Source organism: Trichomycterus rosablanca, chromosome 13 (genome assembly GCF_030014385.1).
Source record: "Trichomycterus rosablanca isolate fTriRos1 chromosome 13, fTriRos1.hap1, whole genome shotgun sequence".
Classification (NCBI taxonomy): Eukaryota; Metazoa; Chordata; class Actinopteri; order Siluriformes; family Trichomycteridae; genus Trichomycterus; species Trichomycterus rosablanca.
In genome coordinates, this window is record NC_086000.1 from 14,589,092 (window position 1) to 14,607,032 (window position 17,941).

Genomic DNA, 17,941 nt, shown 5'->3' on the forward strand with positions numbered 1-17,941 from the left:
GATGAACCTGAGATATTTCATGTTTTATCTGCTCAACTTTATTTCATTCATTAATAAACATCCATTCCTGGTCTGCAATACATTCCAAAAAAAATTGGGGCAGTGAAGCATTTACCACTTTGTAATGTTGCTATTCCTTTTCACCACACTTAAAAGACATTTTGGCACCAAGGAGACCAAGTGATTTAGTGTTTCAGCTTTTATTTTGTCCCATTCTTCCTGCAAACACGTCTTAAGATGTGCAACAGTACAGGGTCGTCGTTGTCGCATTTTTCCTTTCAAAATTCTCTATTGGGGACAGGTCAGGACTGCAGGCAGGCCAGTCCAGTACCCGTACCCTCTTCTTCCGCACCCATGCCTTTGTAATGTGTGCAGCATGTGGTTTTGCATTGTCTTGTTGAAAAATGCATGGACGTCCCTGGAAAAGATGACGTCTTGCAAGGCAGCATATGTTGCTCTAAGATCTCATTGTAGTTTTCTGCATTAATGCTGCCATCACAGAAGTGTAAATGACTTTTGCCAAGGGCACTGACACAGCCCTATACCATGACAGACCCTGGCTTTTGGACTTGTTGTTGATAACAGTCTGGATGATCCTTTTCGTCTTTGGTCTAGAGCACATGGCGTCCATTTTTTCCAAAAAAGACCTGGATTGCTGATACATCTGACCACAATACACATTTCCACTGTGTGATGGTCCATCCTAGATGCCTCAGAGCCCTGAGAAGTCGACGCCGCTTTTGGACATGGTTAACATTAGGCTTCTTTTTTGCACAGTAAAGGTTTAAGTGGCATTTGTGCATGTAACTCTGTATTGTAGTGCTTGACAAAGGTTTGCCAAAGTAATCCCTCACCCATGTGGTTATATCAGCTATTGTTGAGTGGCGGTTCATGATGCAGTGCCGTCTGAGGGATAGAAGATCACGGGCGTTCAGCTTTCGCCTTTGGTCTTTACGCACTGAAATATCTCCCGATTCCTTGAATTGTTTAATGATATTATGCACTGTAGAGGGAGAAATATGCATATCCCTTCCAATCTTTCTCTGAGGTACATTGTTTTTAAACATTTCAATCATTTTCTCACACATTTGTTGACAAACTGGAGATCCTCTGATCATCTTTGCTCATCAAAGACTCTTTTAGCCTTGTACCAAAAAAGCAGCACCATTATTTAGTTTTTTCACCTCATTACTAGCCCTAAATTGCCCCTGTCCCAACTGAAATGCAGGAATGAAGGTTTATTAACAAATGAAATGAAGTTGAGCAGATAAAACATGAAATATCTCAGGTTTAAACTGTCTGCAATTAAATAAAAGTCGAAGTAAATGTAAGGAACACTGCATTTTTATTTTATTTGCATTTTCCATACTGTCCCAACTTTTTCTAATTTTTAGTTGTATATTAGCTTATTCACCACACTAAATAATTTCATATCATTATAAAAAATGTAATATAAGAGAGGAAAAACATGCAGAAAAATTATTTTAAATAATATTTAAATAATATTTTAAATAATAATCTTCTATACAAAAGTACTTGAGTTAATTTCTTACAGGTTATCAGTACAGAATAATAAAAAATAACTAACAGTTGTTTAATATAACATTGGTATGTAATATAAATTAGATATAATGGTCACAGATGCAGCCCCATAAATATTACTTCTTTTTTCAGTAACAAATCAGTGTTTCGCAAAATTGATGGACAAAATATCTTTTGGGAACTCTGAGAATGCTGTTCAAAACATAGTTCATATTATGCATAAACTGAACGACTACTTAAACAAATATGGTACCCAACCTTGTCCTCCTGAGTGCCTAAAAGCTTTTCAAAGGCTTCATGACGTTTGATTAGCATGTCTGACTCCTCAACTGTTGTTCCCAAGTCACTATTTTTTAACTGGACCTGTAGAATAACAGAACACTCTTTATGCTTTGCAATTAAGTAACACAAGCTCAGACATAATCCCAGGTTAAATGTTTTTTCTATTTTCTATGAACATTTTCAGCATTTTGTTTGAACATGTATCTGACTGAGTGCCCACCTCTTGAGAGTTGGTGATCTTCTCCATGTGTTCAATGTCCTTGTACAACACATGTTCCTGGTATGTGTTTTCTAACCAATTTTGCTTGGATTCCCAATTATTTGTCAAATCTTCTCTTTCATTCTGCAAAGCTCTTAGTTTTTGTTTAACCTGGTGATAAAAGACATACATAACAGACTTTAGCTTTTACTTAACACTTATAATTTATATTTTATATACATCAGGTTTTTCTAATTAGGAAGGCATTCCTCTAGGATATTTACCTCTCTAGCATTTAAAATGTCCTGTTCCAGTAGTTGTTGACCCATAGATACGACCTGAGCATATGTCTCCTCTCGGGCTGCGATTTCAGCCCACAATTGCTGATGCTGAAAGAGCTGAAGGTTGCATGTGGCCAAATCACGAACAGACTCCTCTGCCTTCATGCCACTCAGCACTTGAGAACACCACAAAGAATAGTCCTGAACCTAGGGTACAGTGGACAGATGTGGCAAAGAAAGTAAATAATGATATCTGTTAAGACCTGGTCTGCTAAATAAAAGCCTTGATTTTTAATGGTGTCTGCAACCGTACATTGTATTTTTGACCCTTCGTCAAAAAATGTGTACCCTTAAACCCAACATTTCTCTTAAACTCAATGTGTGTACGACTGCTGCTTTGTTCAGTGCTCGGCTTGAGTGATGCGGTAAAATGTCATCAAAGTGCGAATAAGAGACGAATCTGCATTTGTGTGGAATAACCATCAAATCCACTCTGAAAGCTCCACATGTATCTGTATTTATCTAGATTTTTCTCACTGTTTCACTTTTAAACTTGTTTTACAGCTCGAGGTTCTGAGAAATTGTGAGAGTCAGCTTTTCAGAGAGTCTAAAATGTGCATCGTTAAAAAAACGTGACCTAATGTATTAAAAAAATGACATAAAAACACTAATTCTTAATTATAACTGCTCATAAGTTCAATAAAGAAGTAAAGGTAAAGAGCAGGTTTTATTGTATTTAACTGTTTTTTATTGTATTTAACTGTTTTTAATTGTATTTCAGTGTTTTAATATTATATTTGTGTTATTTTCAGTGTATAAGTGTCGAAAACAACCCCATTATTTTACATTAGCCTAAAATATATGCAGTTCCACAGGACCATGGAACGCATTAACAGGTTTCCCATACATCCTTATGGGAAAAGAAAACCTTAAAACTTAACGCCTTTTAAACTTAACGCCATTCCCAGAGCCAACTAACGTTGAGTTTCAGAGTACCACTGTATATGCCTCCATGTCAATAGTACCTGTACACATACACTGATCAGCCATAACATTAAAACCACCTCCTTGTTTTTGCACTCACTGTCCATTTTGTCAGCTCCAATTAGAAGAAGCACCTTTCATGCTGTTCTTCAATGGTCAGGACTCTCCCAGGACCACTACAGAGCAGGTATTATTTAGGTGGTGGATCATTCTCAGCACTGCAGTGACACTGACATGGTGGTGGTGTGTTAGTGTGTGTTGTGCTGGTATGAGTGGATAAGACACAGCAATGCTGATGGAGATTTTAAACACCTCACTGTCACTGCTGAACTGAGAATAGTTCGCCAACCAAAAATATATCCAGTCAACAGCGCCCCATGGACAGCATTCTGTAACCACTGATGAAGGTCTAGAAGATGACCAACTCAAACAGCAGCAATAGATGAGCGATCGTCTCTGATTTTACATCTACAAGGTGGACCAACTAGGTAGGAGTGTCTAATAGAGTGGACAGTGAGTGGACACGATATTTAAAAACTCCAGCAGCGCTGCTGTGTCTAATCCGCTCATACTAGCAGAACACATACTAACACACCACCACCATGTCAGTGTCACTGCAGTGCTGAGAATGATCCAACACCCAAATAATACCTGCTCTGTGGTGGTCCTGTGGGGGTCCTGACCATTGAAGAACAGGGTGAAAGAAGGTTAAAGAAGTATGTAGAGAAACAGATGGACTACAGTCAGTAATTGTTGAACTACAAAGTGCTCCTATATGGTTAGCGGAGCTGATAAAATGGACAGTGAGTGTAGAAACAAGAAGGTGGTTTTAATGTTATGGCTGATCGGTGTATGCAAGTCACCTATGCCATGGGTACTGATGCACCCCAATACCATGACAGATGTTGGCTTTTTCACAATACTATGAACAGAAAATGGTGAAAGTGGTAAATTCTTTGCAATCTTGCAAATGTTCTTTTTGAAATGATTATCATTTCTAAATTGAATAACGAATTAAGAGAATCTACAATCACGGATTCTTTTTATTGTGTTTTAGTAAACATTCCAACTTTTGTGGAAATGGGTTTTTTACACTGTAAAGGAGAAATAATAATAAAAAACTTGTAATCACTCACTGAGGAATTTTGTTCCAAAACATTTGTCTTAGAATGTAATTATTGGCAAAACTTGGCCTTTTTATGTTCATAAAGGACTAAGCCTTACTGAATAAGGTGTTTATTAAACATTTTAAATAAACATACACCGACCAGGCATAACATTACGACCACCTTCCTAATATTGTGTTGGTCTCCCTTTTGCTGCCAAAACAGCCCTGCAACTGTGATGAACTGCATATTCTAACACCTTTGTATCAGAACCAGCATTACCTTCTTCAGCAATTTGAGCTACAGTAGCTCGTCTGTTGGCCAGCCTTCACTCCCCACGTGCATCAATGAGCCTTGGCCGCCCATGACTCCGTCGCCTGTTTACCACTATTCCTTCCTTGGATCACTTTTGATAGATACTGACCACTGCAGACCGGGAACACCCAACAAGAGCTGCAGTTTTGGAGATGCTCTGACCCAGTCGTCTAGCCATCACAATTCGGCCTTTGTCAGACTGGCTCAAATCCATTTTTGGCTTGTCCATTTTTCCTGCTTCTAACACATCAACTTTGAGGATAAAATGTTCACTTGCTGTCTAATATATCCCACCCACTAACAGGTGCTGTGATGAAGAGATAATCAGTGTTATTCACTTCCCATGTCAGTGGTCATAATGTTATGCCTGGTCGGTGTATATTTACACAAAACAGTGAAGTTTGCAAAAAAGTGAAAATTACATTATTGTCATGAAATTAAAGGTTTTTCATTTTTTTGAGTTTTCGAGGTAACATTAATTGTAAATTGTAACATAAATTACTGTGTTGAGGAAGAGGTAGCGCTGTTTGGCCAGTCTTAGCTCTTCCTCTCGATGTTCTATCCGTGTACGGAGTCTCTCCCAACTTTCCACCACCTCTTGCTGTGTCTCCTGGATCTTTTCTCCTAGCTCTGTGGAACACTGTTCTAAAATAGAATCTGTAGCATCCAGCAACTCTTGGAGCTATAAAAAAAAACACAAATTAAAAATGGCATAATATTAAGACAAATTTTGATACATGACCTTTTACCACACACAGTGTAATCTCATTTAGAAGTACAGTGAAACCTCAATTTAACAGACCTCTATTAAAGGGATTTCAGATTTAACGGACAAAATCTGGAAAACCAAGTGCCCAGTCCGATTCGCAGACGCTTTTATCCAAAGCGACTTACAATTATGACTGAACACAATTTTGAGCAATTAAGAGTTAAGGGCCTTGAACCCTGGCAACCTGGTGGTGGTGGGGCTTGAACCGGCAATCTTCTGATTACTAGTCCAGTACCTTAACCACTGAGCTATCACTGCCCAATTCCAGTGCCAAGTGTAACAAGATTAGTTCAGTAATTGTCCACTAGCCGGCGACATCTCTCTGTTTACATGAGTGATAGGCTTCATTCTGTCGAGAGGCTCACTTTGTTCTCGCCTTTTTCTCAGTGTTTTATGCTTCATTTTTTTCAAGTTTTAGTGTTTAGTTCTCCACCAGTGTCCAGTAGCCACCAGTATGAGTAGTAGAGTCCCCACTATATGATCACGGCAAAAAACCACCACACAAGGTAAATAAAATTAATCTTTAATATTTATTTACAGGTTTTACATTGCATATTTACATATTTATTTACACTGTTCAGTTTACTGTTTATCGTATGTGTATGTTTAGCACTTTTGTGAATCTTAGTGCTGCATTTTTGTATATTTTTGCACCTCCTGGAAAAAAACCTCACTGTGTCGGACAATCGCATCTTACGGAGCAGTGCTCTGGGGGTGGGGGGAGGGGGGGGGGGAGGGGGGTATTGGTACCTGTTGCTCATTTCCAGCAAGCTCATTCACCAATGCTTCATGCTTCCTCAGCTGCAGGACCACCCCCTGCAGGTCTTTGGCGATGTCATCAGGAATGCTTTTGTGCTTATCCTGTTGGGTGAAAGGTACAGGTTTATGGTAAAGGTTATGCACAGACAGAACTATTGAGGTTTTATAGTTCATGCTTTTAAATTTGCTTACCTTTATGGTTCCTAGGGCATCCATCAAGTCTTTATAGGCCTTGTGACACTCCTCTGATTTACCTAAGCTCTCTTTACGACTCATGGCCAAATGCTGCAGCTCATCCCATGATTCTCTAAAGTACAGTAGGTCACTAATGTTACTTTATGAGCACAATTAATATTTTCTTTGCTTTAATTTAGGTGCTGGTACCTGAGTTGATCCTGTGTTTCTTGAATAAAGCTGCTTTCAGAGTGGTTGTTTTTGACCAGCCTGTGAGCCAGCTCTTCACATGTGTGCATCTTCTCCCAACCTGCATCTAACTGCTTTAGGAACAGCTCGAACCGAACCTGCAGTTGCTGTTACAAAACACGTGACATGCAGTCACTTTGCTGATTTACACTGTTTACACACATTTGATACTAATCTCCACTCCTGATTGAGGAGAGCAAGACTGACACACGCCCCCTCCGACACGTGTGCAGTAGTCAACTGCATCTTTTCACCTGCACAAAGCGAGTTCATATGCGGATCAGCTTTGGGTATGGAGAGCCACACCCCGATCAACGCATTATTCCTCGACTGTGCAGGCGCCATCAACCAGCCAGCAGAGGTCGTAACTTCCACCCTGTATGAACAACAGCCAATCATTGTTCGTGTAGCCACCCAGCCTCCCGGATGGCAGAGCTGAGTTTTGAACTGACGAGTTCGAAATGTCAGCTCTGGTGTGCTAGTGTGTTTTACCGCTGCATCACCTGAGCAGCATTCATTAATTCTTATAGTATGTTAATGATAAAAAGCAGCTTTTTATATTGCTGACCAGCCATCTTACCAGTACATGCTCATATTCAGAACCATAGTCATCAGAGGAGGCAGTTAGTCGTTGCTGAGTTATCCAGTCTTCTAATTCTGACGACTCACGCTTAAATTCATGAAGGTGGAGGGCTTCTTGAAGCCTTTGAGCTCTGTTGTATCAAAAAACATGAGTTAAATAAATCACATAAATGCCTTTTTGCCTTTTTACCATGTCTGTAACACAAAATTAGAACATGGCTGTATTGTTTATTGAAAAACAATAAGTTCTGTGTGAAATAATTAAGTCTTTCCTTGGTTACTTAATCAACCAAAGAACTTATTTTAATTGATAAATTCGTCAGTTGGATTATACAGGTGTCCTACACTTTTCAAACCTTCACTTTAGGCCACTTCACTCATTCATTCACATTTACATTTTCGGCATGTAGCAGACACTCTTATTCAGAGCGACTTACAGAAGTGCTTCCATAGTGAACATTACCTTACTTTAGTTTAAGTAGACAACAGTCCAAGAATACAAATCTGCTGAAACGCTGTTAGAACTAAAGATTTTTTATGCAAGAAATAAATAAGTGCATTAGTAAATACATCAGCTTAAGTGCTTAGTAAAGAGGTGGGTTTTAATCGTCTTTTGAAGCCAGCGAGAGACTCAGATGTTCGGATACAGGGAAGCTCGTTCTACCACTTGGGTGCAAGTACAGAGAAGAGCCTTTATGCTTGTCTTCCTTGAGTTCTAGTCGATTGAGACTTGTGGCTCGAAGGTTGTGTGATACAGAGCGGGGTGTGATGAGTTCTCTAAGGTAGTTTTGAGCTGGTCCATTTTTGGCTTTGTAGCCAAGCATCAGTGTTTTAAACTGAATGCGTGCAGCTACAGGAAGCCAGTAAAGAAAACGCAGCAATGGGGTGATGTGGCAGTTTTTAGGTTGGTTAAAAACCAGGCGAGCAGCTGCATTTTGGATGAGTTGCAAGGGTTTCATAGTGGACATGGGAGCACCTGCCAGGAGGGGGTTGCAGTAGTCCAACCGTCATTCATGCTTTAGCCTATTCAGGGATACAGTGGATGCGATTTACTGGGCGAAAGTCAGGAAACACCCATGGCAGGTTGCCAGTTCATCATGGGGCAAGCACACACACGCCCTCACCCCTGGGGGGACTTTAGTATCTCTAGTTAACCTGACTGCTTGTCTTTGGAAAACCAGAGCACCCGGAGGAAACGCACTCAAATATGAGGAGAACATACAAATTCCACACAAAAGTCAAACCCAGGACTTCCTTGTGACGTGATAGTGCTACCGACAGGTCGTACCCACCAAGTCACCATGCTGCTTACTGCCATTTCAGCCTACAGGAAAAAAAAACAGACTGGGCAAAATGGTATCCATGGAATGGTTGCAAATTGAAAACCAAGTGGCAAAGTCCCTAACTGAACCCCATAAGCATGCTGGATCTAAAACCGACAGGTCGTGCAGGTCAAGCTCTCCACTATGGGGAATCAAAGTAGTGAATCAACGTGTGTGCCAAAAAATATTTAACAGCAATGTGAAACATGAGAAAAATCTAAAATAGTCATTTTTAACAGCATTGTAAAATGTAGTTACAGAGTTTATAGATTTAGTAAATACCTGATTGTGGCTGAGTGCTGTAGTTCACTTAGCTGAGATCTGATGTGCTTGTAAGGTCTCTTTACTTCCTCTAAACCCCATGCAAGCACAGCATTGTCCACACTGGACTTGAGTTCATCCACCTGGGCCGAGAGCACCTCAATTTTCCCCTCTACCATCTATGGGCACAAAGGTTTTGCCACATAAACCAGATATTTTAATGCAACCCAGACATACATATTGTCATTTTACTAAGCATGTTACAGTTTTACTTACCTGATGCTGCTTTATAAGACTTTGTGTTGCTAATTCATTTTTTCCGTAGTCAGTGCTGACCAAAGCTGATGTTTCAGATAACTGAGTTTCCAGTTCAGCACAGTCCAGTAAAATCTACATAAAATTATTATTATTTACTGAAAATGCTAATTTCATTACAAAGCACACAAAGAGAACAATTTAAAAAGGCGTAGATATTACCTGTTCTCGTATAACTGCTTTGTTAAGGTAGGCAGAGCATTTTTCACAGGTGTCCTCCAGCTCCTCCCATTGCGAATTTAGGTGATTGCACCTACGTTGCACCTCCGGGTTGGACATGACCTTCCCTCTGTCCAGAACACGCTTAAGAAACTGTCTGTGGGTGTTAACCTCTGCTTGCAGCTCCTAAAAGGGTTGTAAGCTATATTTAATATTGATATATTTATATTTATATTTAGCTATATTATTTTAGCTGAAGTTCTGAATGAACTTGAAGTGAAATTTCCTCAAAGACTAACTGGAAAAGATTCTTTGTTAATACCGTCATGATTATTAGCACGTGACACTGTGCTCCCGAAGCATGTGGAGTTTGTTGGTGTAGGTGCCGCGCCCCTCTCTCCAGGAGCACATGCTGGAGCCAACGCCCCTTTTGTGATTGGTCTCTGGTTAATTAACCACAGCTAAACCTCGTCTGAGCTAAGAGGATTTAAACAGGCTGTGGTGGACCAATCTTTGGAGACTATTTTGGTTTGATGCTGTCAACTTGCCTTGCCTTGCCTTGCCTTGCCTTGCCTTGCCTTGCCTTGCCTTGCCTTGCCCATGTTTGTTTGGTTTGGTTAGCTCCTGTTTGTCTGTTAGCGCCTATTTGTCTGTTAGCTACTGTCAGCTCCTGTCTGTCTGTTGGCTCCTGTTTGTCTGTTAGCTCCTGTCAGCTCCCGTCTGTCTGTTATTGTCTGTTTTGTTACTGTTCATGCCGTGTTTTGTCTTGTTTCTGTTTGTCTTAGTCTAGTTCTTGTTTAGCTTAGTTTTTATGATCATATTTAACATTAGTTTAGGGCTCAGGTTTAGGTTTAGCTTAGTTCATGTGTGTTTAGATTAGCATTGTTAGCTTAGGTCATGTGTTAGTCTGTCTTGTCTTGTTCTATCCTGTCGTGTTTTATTATCATTAAACTTTGTAAAACATCTCTGCGTGTGTGTCCGCCCCCTCTTGTCTCTTCTAGCCCTAATACGTTACACACTGAAACACTGTGAAAATAATACAGAGCTCTATTTTAAAAGCTCAAAGAAAATCACTGGAGAAAATACTGTATATATACAATTGGAAAGGGAATCTAGAATTCTCTCAAACAAAGAAATATGTATTGTGTGCTCCAACTTGAAATTGGAATTGTACCTTATGTTTCTGTAAAAGGCTGATAGCCCCAGCCAGGGATTTTCCATAGCTGCTGGTATCTGCTACAGGGTCATGTTCAGATATCCAAGTAAGCTCTAGGTCCATGTCATGATAGAGGCTGAACAGGGCCACATCTGATTCTAGCTGGCTTCTGCGATGATCCAAAGGCTTTTGCAGAGATTTAAACCTGCCAAATGTATGAGGTTAACAAACAAACAAAAACATTATGTTAATGGTTATATTAAACACTGAAAATAAGATTTTGAAATAGGTCTAAAGTGCTTACAGATTCAGGTAGGTGTCTGTCTCGCGAAGGATCCTCTGGGAGTCAAAATGGTTCGTAGCCAGGTGTTTGGCATGAGTGACAATAGAATTGATCTTGTCTGCTAGCTCCTGAGCTTCTTGCTCTACCTGCTTGTGTTCTTTCAGAAGGGTTCGACTTGAGCGAAGATCATGGCCTCTAGGTGCATGCTGCAGCATCAGCTGGATTTTCTCAATTTTCAGTTTTGCATCCTAAAACATAATTCATTTCTATTTAAGTTATTTACATTTAAATGTTAATAAGTAATGACTTTGGCTTTTTTACTCAGAGTTATCTACATTAATATGCATGTTTAACATCATTAGGATTTATTTATCAGTTATCACAACATTTGTTAATAGTTATTAATAGTTATCATTGCATCCAAAAATGGACAGTGATCACTAAACAGTTCGGAAACTGTTTACAAGGTCAATGGTCCCCACCACTGCTTCCACTGTTGGGTTCCCAAGCAAGTTCCTTAAAACTCTGAAGCTTGTCTTGTATGTGGTCAAAATTGTCAGTCACTTTGGTTATAAGCATCTGCTAATGCCTTAAATGTACATTTTAAATGCAGAGTAATTGATATAATACAGGCAATACATTTCAGGTGGATTTCTAGTTTCTTTTTTACATCTGACCATCCAGACAAATTTCCCATCAACATAGGTTGAACATTTATGCTTTCTTACCAATTTAATAGAATAGAATGCCTTTTGTCATTTATACATACAGTGGGGCCAAAAAGTATTTAGTCAGCCACTGATTGTGCAAGTTCTCCTACTTAGAAAGATGAGAGAGGTCAGTAATTTTCATCATAGGTACACTTCAACTATGAGAGACAAAATGAGAAAAAAAAATCCAGGAAATCACATTGTAGGATTTTTAAAGAATTTATTTGTAAATTATGGTGGAAAATAAGTATTTGGTCAATAACAAAAGTTCAACTCAATACTTCGTAACATAACCTTTGTTGGCAATGACAGAGGTCAAACGTTTCCTGTAAGTCTTCACCAGGTATGCACACTCTGTAGCTGGTATTTTGGCCCATTCCTCCATGCAGTGATGTTTTGGGGCTGTCGCTGGGCAACACGGACTCCACAAATTTTCTATAGGGTTGAGGTCTGGAGACTGGCTAGGCCACTCCAGGACCTTGAAATGCTTTTTACGGAGCCACTCATTCGTTGCCCGAGCGGTGTGTTTGGGATCATTGTCATGCTGGAAGACCCAGCCACGTTCCATCTTCAATGCTCTCACTGATGGAAGGAGGTTTTGGCTTAAAATCTCATGATACATGGCCCCATTCATTCTTCCCTTAACACGGATCAGTCGTCCTGTCCCCTTTGCAGAAAAACAGCCCCAAAGCATGATGTTTCCACCCCCATGCTTCACAGTAGGTATGGTGTTCTTGGGTTTTTCTTCTTCCTCCAAACACGACGAGTTGAGTTTTTACCAAAAAGTTCCATTTTGGTTTCATCTGACCACATGATATTCTCCCAATCCTCTTCTGGATCATCCATATGCTCTCTGGCAAACATCAGACGGGCCTGGACATGTACTGGCTTAAGCAGGGGGACACGCCTGGCACTGCAGGATTTGAGTCCCTCTCGGCGTAGTGTGTATACTGATGGTAGCCTTTGTTACTTTGGTCCCAGCTCTCTGCAGGTCATTCATCAGGTCCCTCCGTGTAGTTCTGGGATTTTTGCTCACCGTTCTCATGATCATTTTGACCCCACGGGATGAGATCTTGACCCCAAGGGAGATTATCAATGGTCTTGTATGTCTTCCATTTTCTTACAATTGTTCCCACAGTTGATTTATTCACACCAACCTGCTTGCCTATTGTAGATTCACTCTTCCCAGCCTGGTGCAGGTCTACAATTTTCTTCCTGGTGTCCTTCGACAGCTCTTTGGTTTTGGCCATGGTTGAGTTTGGAGTCTGACTGTTTGAGGCTGTGGACAGGTGTCTTTTATACAGATAACGAGGTCAAACAGGTGCCATTAATACAGGTAACGAGTGGAGGACAGAAGAGCTTCTTAAAGAAGAAGTTACAGGTCTGTGAGAGCCAGAAATCTTGCTTGTTTGTTATTGACCAAATACTTATTTTCCACCATAATTTACGAATAAATTCTTTAAAAATCCTACAATGTGATTTCCTGGATTTTTTTTTCTCATTTTGTCTCTCATAGTTGAAGTGTACCTATGATGAAAATTACAGACCTCTCTCATCTTTCTAAGTAGGAGAACTTGCACAATCAGTGGCTGACTAAATACTTTTTGACCCCACTGTATACAGATGTACAGTATAATGCAATTCTTTCTTCGCGTATCCCAACTTGTTTGAAAGCTGGGGTCAGAGCTGGGGTCAGCCATTGTACAGCTCCCCTGGAGCAGAGACGGTTAAGGGCCTTGCTCAAGGGTTCAGCAGTGGCTTTCAGTTGATAGCCCAAAGCTCTACCCACTAGGATACCACAGGATACCACTGGCAAAACACTGGTAAAGAGACTAATCCCTGTACTTTGTAATGGAAACAATCAATTTAGTGCTGTATATCTGGGCACAGAAAAATCACTAGGTGTAGTGAATCATAACTTCTTAATTAGGAGGCCATGCCTCAAAATCAAATTCCATGGTATTCTCTATAAGTCTATGTAACCTTTGACTTGTTCTGTGTTTGAACAATCCCTGCTTTTTAATCAGTATTATCTCTCTGCATATACCTTATACACTGATCTTCTAGACCTTCATCAGTGGTCACAGGACGCTGCCCACGTGGCACTGTTGGCTGGATATTTTTGGTTGGTGGACTGTTCTCAGTCTAGCAGTGACAGTGAGGTGTTTAAAAACTCCATCAGCATTGCTGTGTCTTATCCACTCATACCAGCACAACACACACTAACACACCACCACCATGTCAGTGTCACTGCAGTGCTGAGAATGATCCAACACCCAAATTATACCTACTCTGTAGTGGTCCTGGGAGAGTCCTGACCATTGAAGAACAGCATGAAAGAAGGGTTAACAAAGCATGCAGAGAAACAGATGGACTACAGTCAGTAATTGTAGAACTACAAAGTGCTTCTATATGGTAAGTGGAGCTGATAAAATGGACAGTGAGAGTAGAAACAAGGAGGTGGTTTTAATGTTATGGCTGATCAGTGTGTAAACTAAAAGCAGTTATAAAGGTGAACCAGATGTGTTCAGCAGTAAATCATACCTGAAGTAACTCCATAAGTTGTTCCTGTTGGCCAGCCTGTCTTAGCTTATCCCCTCTATCTGTCATTTTCTTTTCGAGCTCATTCCATCTGCTCTGCAGTTGCCAAGATTTTCTCTGAATACTCGGACCGTTATAATGGTCTTCAGTCAGCATTAGTTCTCCTGTCTTGGATATGAAACCATATTTACAGACAACAGGAATATATTATGGAATAAGTACTAATGAACTGTGTTTCTTTATAAAACAGCAGCATAAGATTATTGCATTGTGGTCTTAGAGACCAACCCTTGTGCTTTACTAGTAAATGATTTGCTTCTTGAAAACCAGAGCAAACTTTTTGTTACTGCATTGGGGCACTGCTCAAAAAAATTAAGGGCACGCTTCATCACACATTGGATCTCGATGAACAAAAGATTCAAGTTGAAAATCTTTACTGATATAAATTGTGTAATTGTTAAGAACAAAATGACACAACAAGAGTCAGTGGAAACCAAAATCATCAACCCATGGAGGGCTGGATCAAATTTATACTGAAAATCAAGAGCATCAGTGAGCTCCTTGACAGTCTGTGGTGCAACTTGGCGATGTTGAATGCACTGATACATAAAGTCCCAGAGGTTCTCAATTGGATTCAGGTCTGGGAAACATGAGGGTCTGTCAATGACATCAATGCCTTCATCATCGAGGAACTGCCTACACACTCTGGCCACATGAGGCCGGGCATTGTCCTCCATCAGGAGGAACCCAGGGCCCACTATACCAGCGTATGGTCTGACAATGGCTCTGAGGATTTCATCTCGGTTCCTAACAGCATTCAGGATACCGTTGGCTATAACGTGGAGGTTTGTGCAACCCTACAAGGATATACCTCGCCAGACCACCAGTGACCCACCTCCAAACTGGTCATGCTGGATGATGTTGCAGGCAGCATAACGATCATCACGGCATCTCCAGACTCTTTCACGTGTGCTCAGTGAGAACCTGCTTTCATCTGTGAAGAGAACGGGGCGCCAATGGTGGTGTTCTCTGGCGAATGCCAATTAAGCTGCTGTGAGTACAGGTCCTACTAGAGGATGTCAGGCCACCCTCATGGAGTTCATTTCTGAAAGTTTGTTCAGAAACATGCACACCAGTAGCCCACTGGAGGTCATTTTGTAGGGCTCTGGCAGTGCTCCTTCTGTTCCTCCTCGCAAAAAGGAGCAGATACCGGTCCTCCTGCTGGGTTGATGCCCTTCTATGGCCCTGTCCTGCTCTCCTCATGTAATGGCCTGTGTCCTGGTATCTCCTCCATGTGCTGGGAGACACAGCAAATCTTCTTGCGACAGCATGTATGGATGTGCAATCCTGGAGAAACTGGACTACCTGTGCAAGCTGACAGGGCTGCAGGTACTGCCTCATGCTACCAGTAATGACAAGGACACTAGCAAAATGCAAACCTAGAGAAGAATCAGTCAGGAAGGATAAGAAGAGAGTATTTGTCTGTGGCCACCACCTGCAAAACCATTCCCTTTTAAGGGGTTGTCTTGCTGTTGCCTCTCCGGTGCGCCTGTTGTCACTTTCATTTGCACCAAAGCAGGTGAACTTGATTCACAATCGCTTATGCTTCCTAACTGGGCAGATTAATATCCCTGATGTTTAACTGACTTTGTGTTATACTGTGATGATTAAGTGTTCCCTTAAATTCTTGAGCAGTGTATTTTCCAGTATGTTTTCTTAGTATACCTCAATCAATCTGTCCAGACGGACTTGGTTGGCCTGCATCTCTTTTTCTGCTGCCTCGTGCCTTTTGAGTTTGTGAAGAATGTTGGTTGGGTCTCTGTATGATTCATCTTCAGCTATCTTAAACTTCTCTTCCATCCAAATCAGCAGCTCCTCTGCATCTCTGTGAAACTCCTAGCATTACCAGGAAGAAAATATTTAAATATAAGCATTAAGCTTCTTTGTATTTTTCTCTTTTTATAAGAGAATTAATTACACTAAAACTTTCTTGAGTATACATCCATTGACCGCTTTCTAACTGTTTAATACTTTGATTTATTTGTTTACATGTTATATCATTATTTTATCCTACTCAGTTTTGCAGTGGGTCTGGCTTCCCCTAATCACTGGGTGCAATGCAGTAATATACCCCAGAATGAATGGCAATCCATTGCAAGGCATGATTCCCCACCCCCAAATATAGCCAATCATGTCTCTATGTAGACATCTAATAGGCTAGTAGCACCACTGGGGATAATAAATCCCAGCGGTAGTGGTTCTAGCATAATTTACCACTATGCCACTTGAGTGCCATTTCATTATTATACACGGTAATACCTGGCATTTTTTGGAGGCAAGTAACTCCAGTCTTCTCTGTTTGCAGGTTTCTTTTAGATTTCGGTTCCGTTCCTCTATGGTCAAAGAACGCTGTTGAATTCTAAGAGAACAAATGGGGGTTAAGCCACCACAGCATATTGTATATGTATATACAGTATACACTGATCAGCCATAACATTAAAACCACCTCCTTGTTTCTACACTCACTGTCCATTTTATCAGCCCCACTTACCATATAGAAGAACTTTGTAGTTCTACAATTATTGACTGTAGTCCATCTGTTTCTCTGCATGCTTTGTTAGCCCCCTTTCATGCTGTTCTTCAATGGTCAGGACCACCACAGAGCAGATATTATTTAGGTGGTGGATCACACTCAGCACTGCAGTGACACTGACATGGTGGTGGTGTGTTAGTGTGTGTTGTGCTGGTATGAGTGGATAAGACACAGCATTGCTGATGGAGTTTTTAAACACCTCACTGTCAATGCTGGACTGAGAATAGTCCACCAACCAAAAATATCCAGCCAATAGCGCCCCGTGGGCAGCGTCCTGTGACCACTGATGAAGGTCTAGAACATGACCAACTTAAACAGCAGCAATAGATGAGTGTCTAATAGAGTGGACAGGGAGTGGACACAGTATTTAAAAACTCCAGCAGTGCTGCTGTGTCTGATCCACTCATACCAGCACAACACACACTAACACACCACCACCATTTCAGTGTTACTGCAGTGCTGAGAATGATCCACCACCTAAATAATACCTGCTCTGTGGTGGTCCTGTGGGGGTCCTGACCATTGAAGAACAGGGTGAAAGCAGGCTAAAAAGGTATGTAGAGAAATAGATTGACTACAGTCAGTAATTGTAGAACTACAAAGTGCTTCTATATGGTAAGTGGAGCTGATAAAATGGACAGTGAGTGTAGAAACAAGGAGGTGGTTTTAATGTTATGACTGATCGGTGTATGTGTATACAGTGGGGCCAAAAAGTATTTAGTCAGCCACTGATTGTGCAAGTTCTTCTACTTAGAAAGATGAGAGAGGTCTGTAATTTTCATCATAGCTACACTTCAACTATGAGAGACAAAATGAGAAAAAAAAATCCAGGAAATCACATTGTAGGATTTTTAAAGAATTTATTTGTAAATTATGGTGGAAAATAAGTATTTGGTCAATAACAAAAGTTCAACTCAATACTTTGTAACATAACCTTTGTTGGCAATGACAGAGGTCAAACGTTTCCTGTAAGTCTTCACCAGGTTTGCACACACTGTAGCTGGTATTTTGGCCCATTCCTCCATGCAGATCTCCTCTAGAGCAGTGATGTTTTGGGGCTGTTGCTGGGCAACACGGACTCCACAAATTTTCTATGGGGTTGAGGTCTGGAGACTGGCTAGGCCACTCCAGGACCTTGAAATGCTTTTTACGTAGCCACTCCTTCGTTGCCCGAGCGGTGTGTTTGGGATCATTGTCATGCTGGAAGACCCAGCCACGTTCCATCTTCAATGCTCTCACTGATGGAAGGAGGTTTTGGCTTAAAATCTCATGATACATGGCCTCGTTCATTCTTCCCTTAACACAGATCAGTCGTCCTGTCTTCTTTGCAGAAAAACAGCCCCAAAGCATGATGTTTCC

At 40.8% G+C, this 17,941-nt stretch overlaps 1 protein-coding gene across 1 annotated transcript in view; it reads right to left on the reverse strand.

Moving 5' to 3' along the window:
- The window catches only part of sptbn5 (spectrin, beta, non-erythrocytic 5), a 78,007-nt gene that overhangs the window by 35,394 nt on the left and 24,672 nt on the right, over positions 1-17,941 (reverse strand). Inside the window, exons 21-36 of the mRNA XM_063007925.1 lie at positions 16,309-16,408; positions 15,715-15,885; positions 13,993-14,157; positions 10,760-10,986; positions 10,474-10,660; positions 9,303-9,485; positions 9,102-9,215; positions 8,847-9,004; positions 7,241-7,373; positions 6,622-6,767; positions 6,430-6,544; positions 6,229-6,339; positions 5,212-5,391; positions 2,308-2,511; positions 2,045-2,194; positions 1,801-1,905 (exon numbers count right to left, since the gene is read on the reverse strand). Of these exons, the coding sequence (XP_062863995.1) occupies positions 1,801-1,905; positions 2,045-2,194; positions 2,308-2,511; positions 5,212-5,391; positions 6,229-6,339; positions 6,430-6,544; positions 6,622-6,767; positions 7,241-7,373; positions 8,847-9,004; positions 9,102-9,215; positions 9,303-9,485; positions 10,474-10,660; positions 10,760-10,986; positions 13,993-14,157; positions 15,715-15,885; positions 16,309-16,408 (2,449 nt within the window). The remainder of the gene's footprint in view (positions 1-1,800; positions 1,906-2,044; positions 2,195-2,307; positions 2,512-5,211; positions 5,392-6,228; positions 6,340-6,429; positions 6,545-6,621; positions 6,768-7,240; positions 7,374-8,846; positions 9,005-9,101; positions 9,216-9,302; positions 9,486-10,473; positions 10,661-10,759; positions 10,987-13,992; positions 14,158-15,714; positions 15,886-16,308; positions 16,409-17,941) is intronic.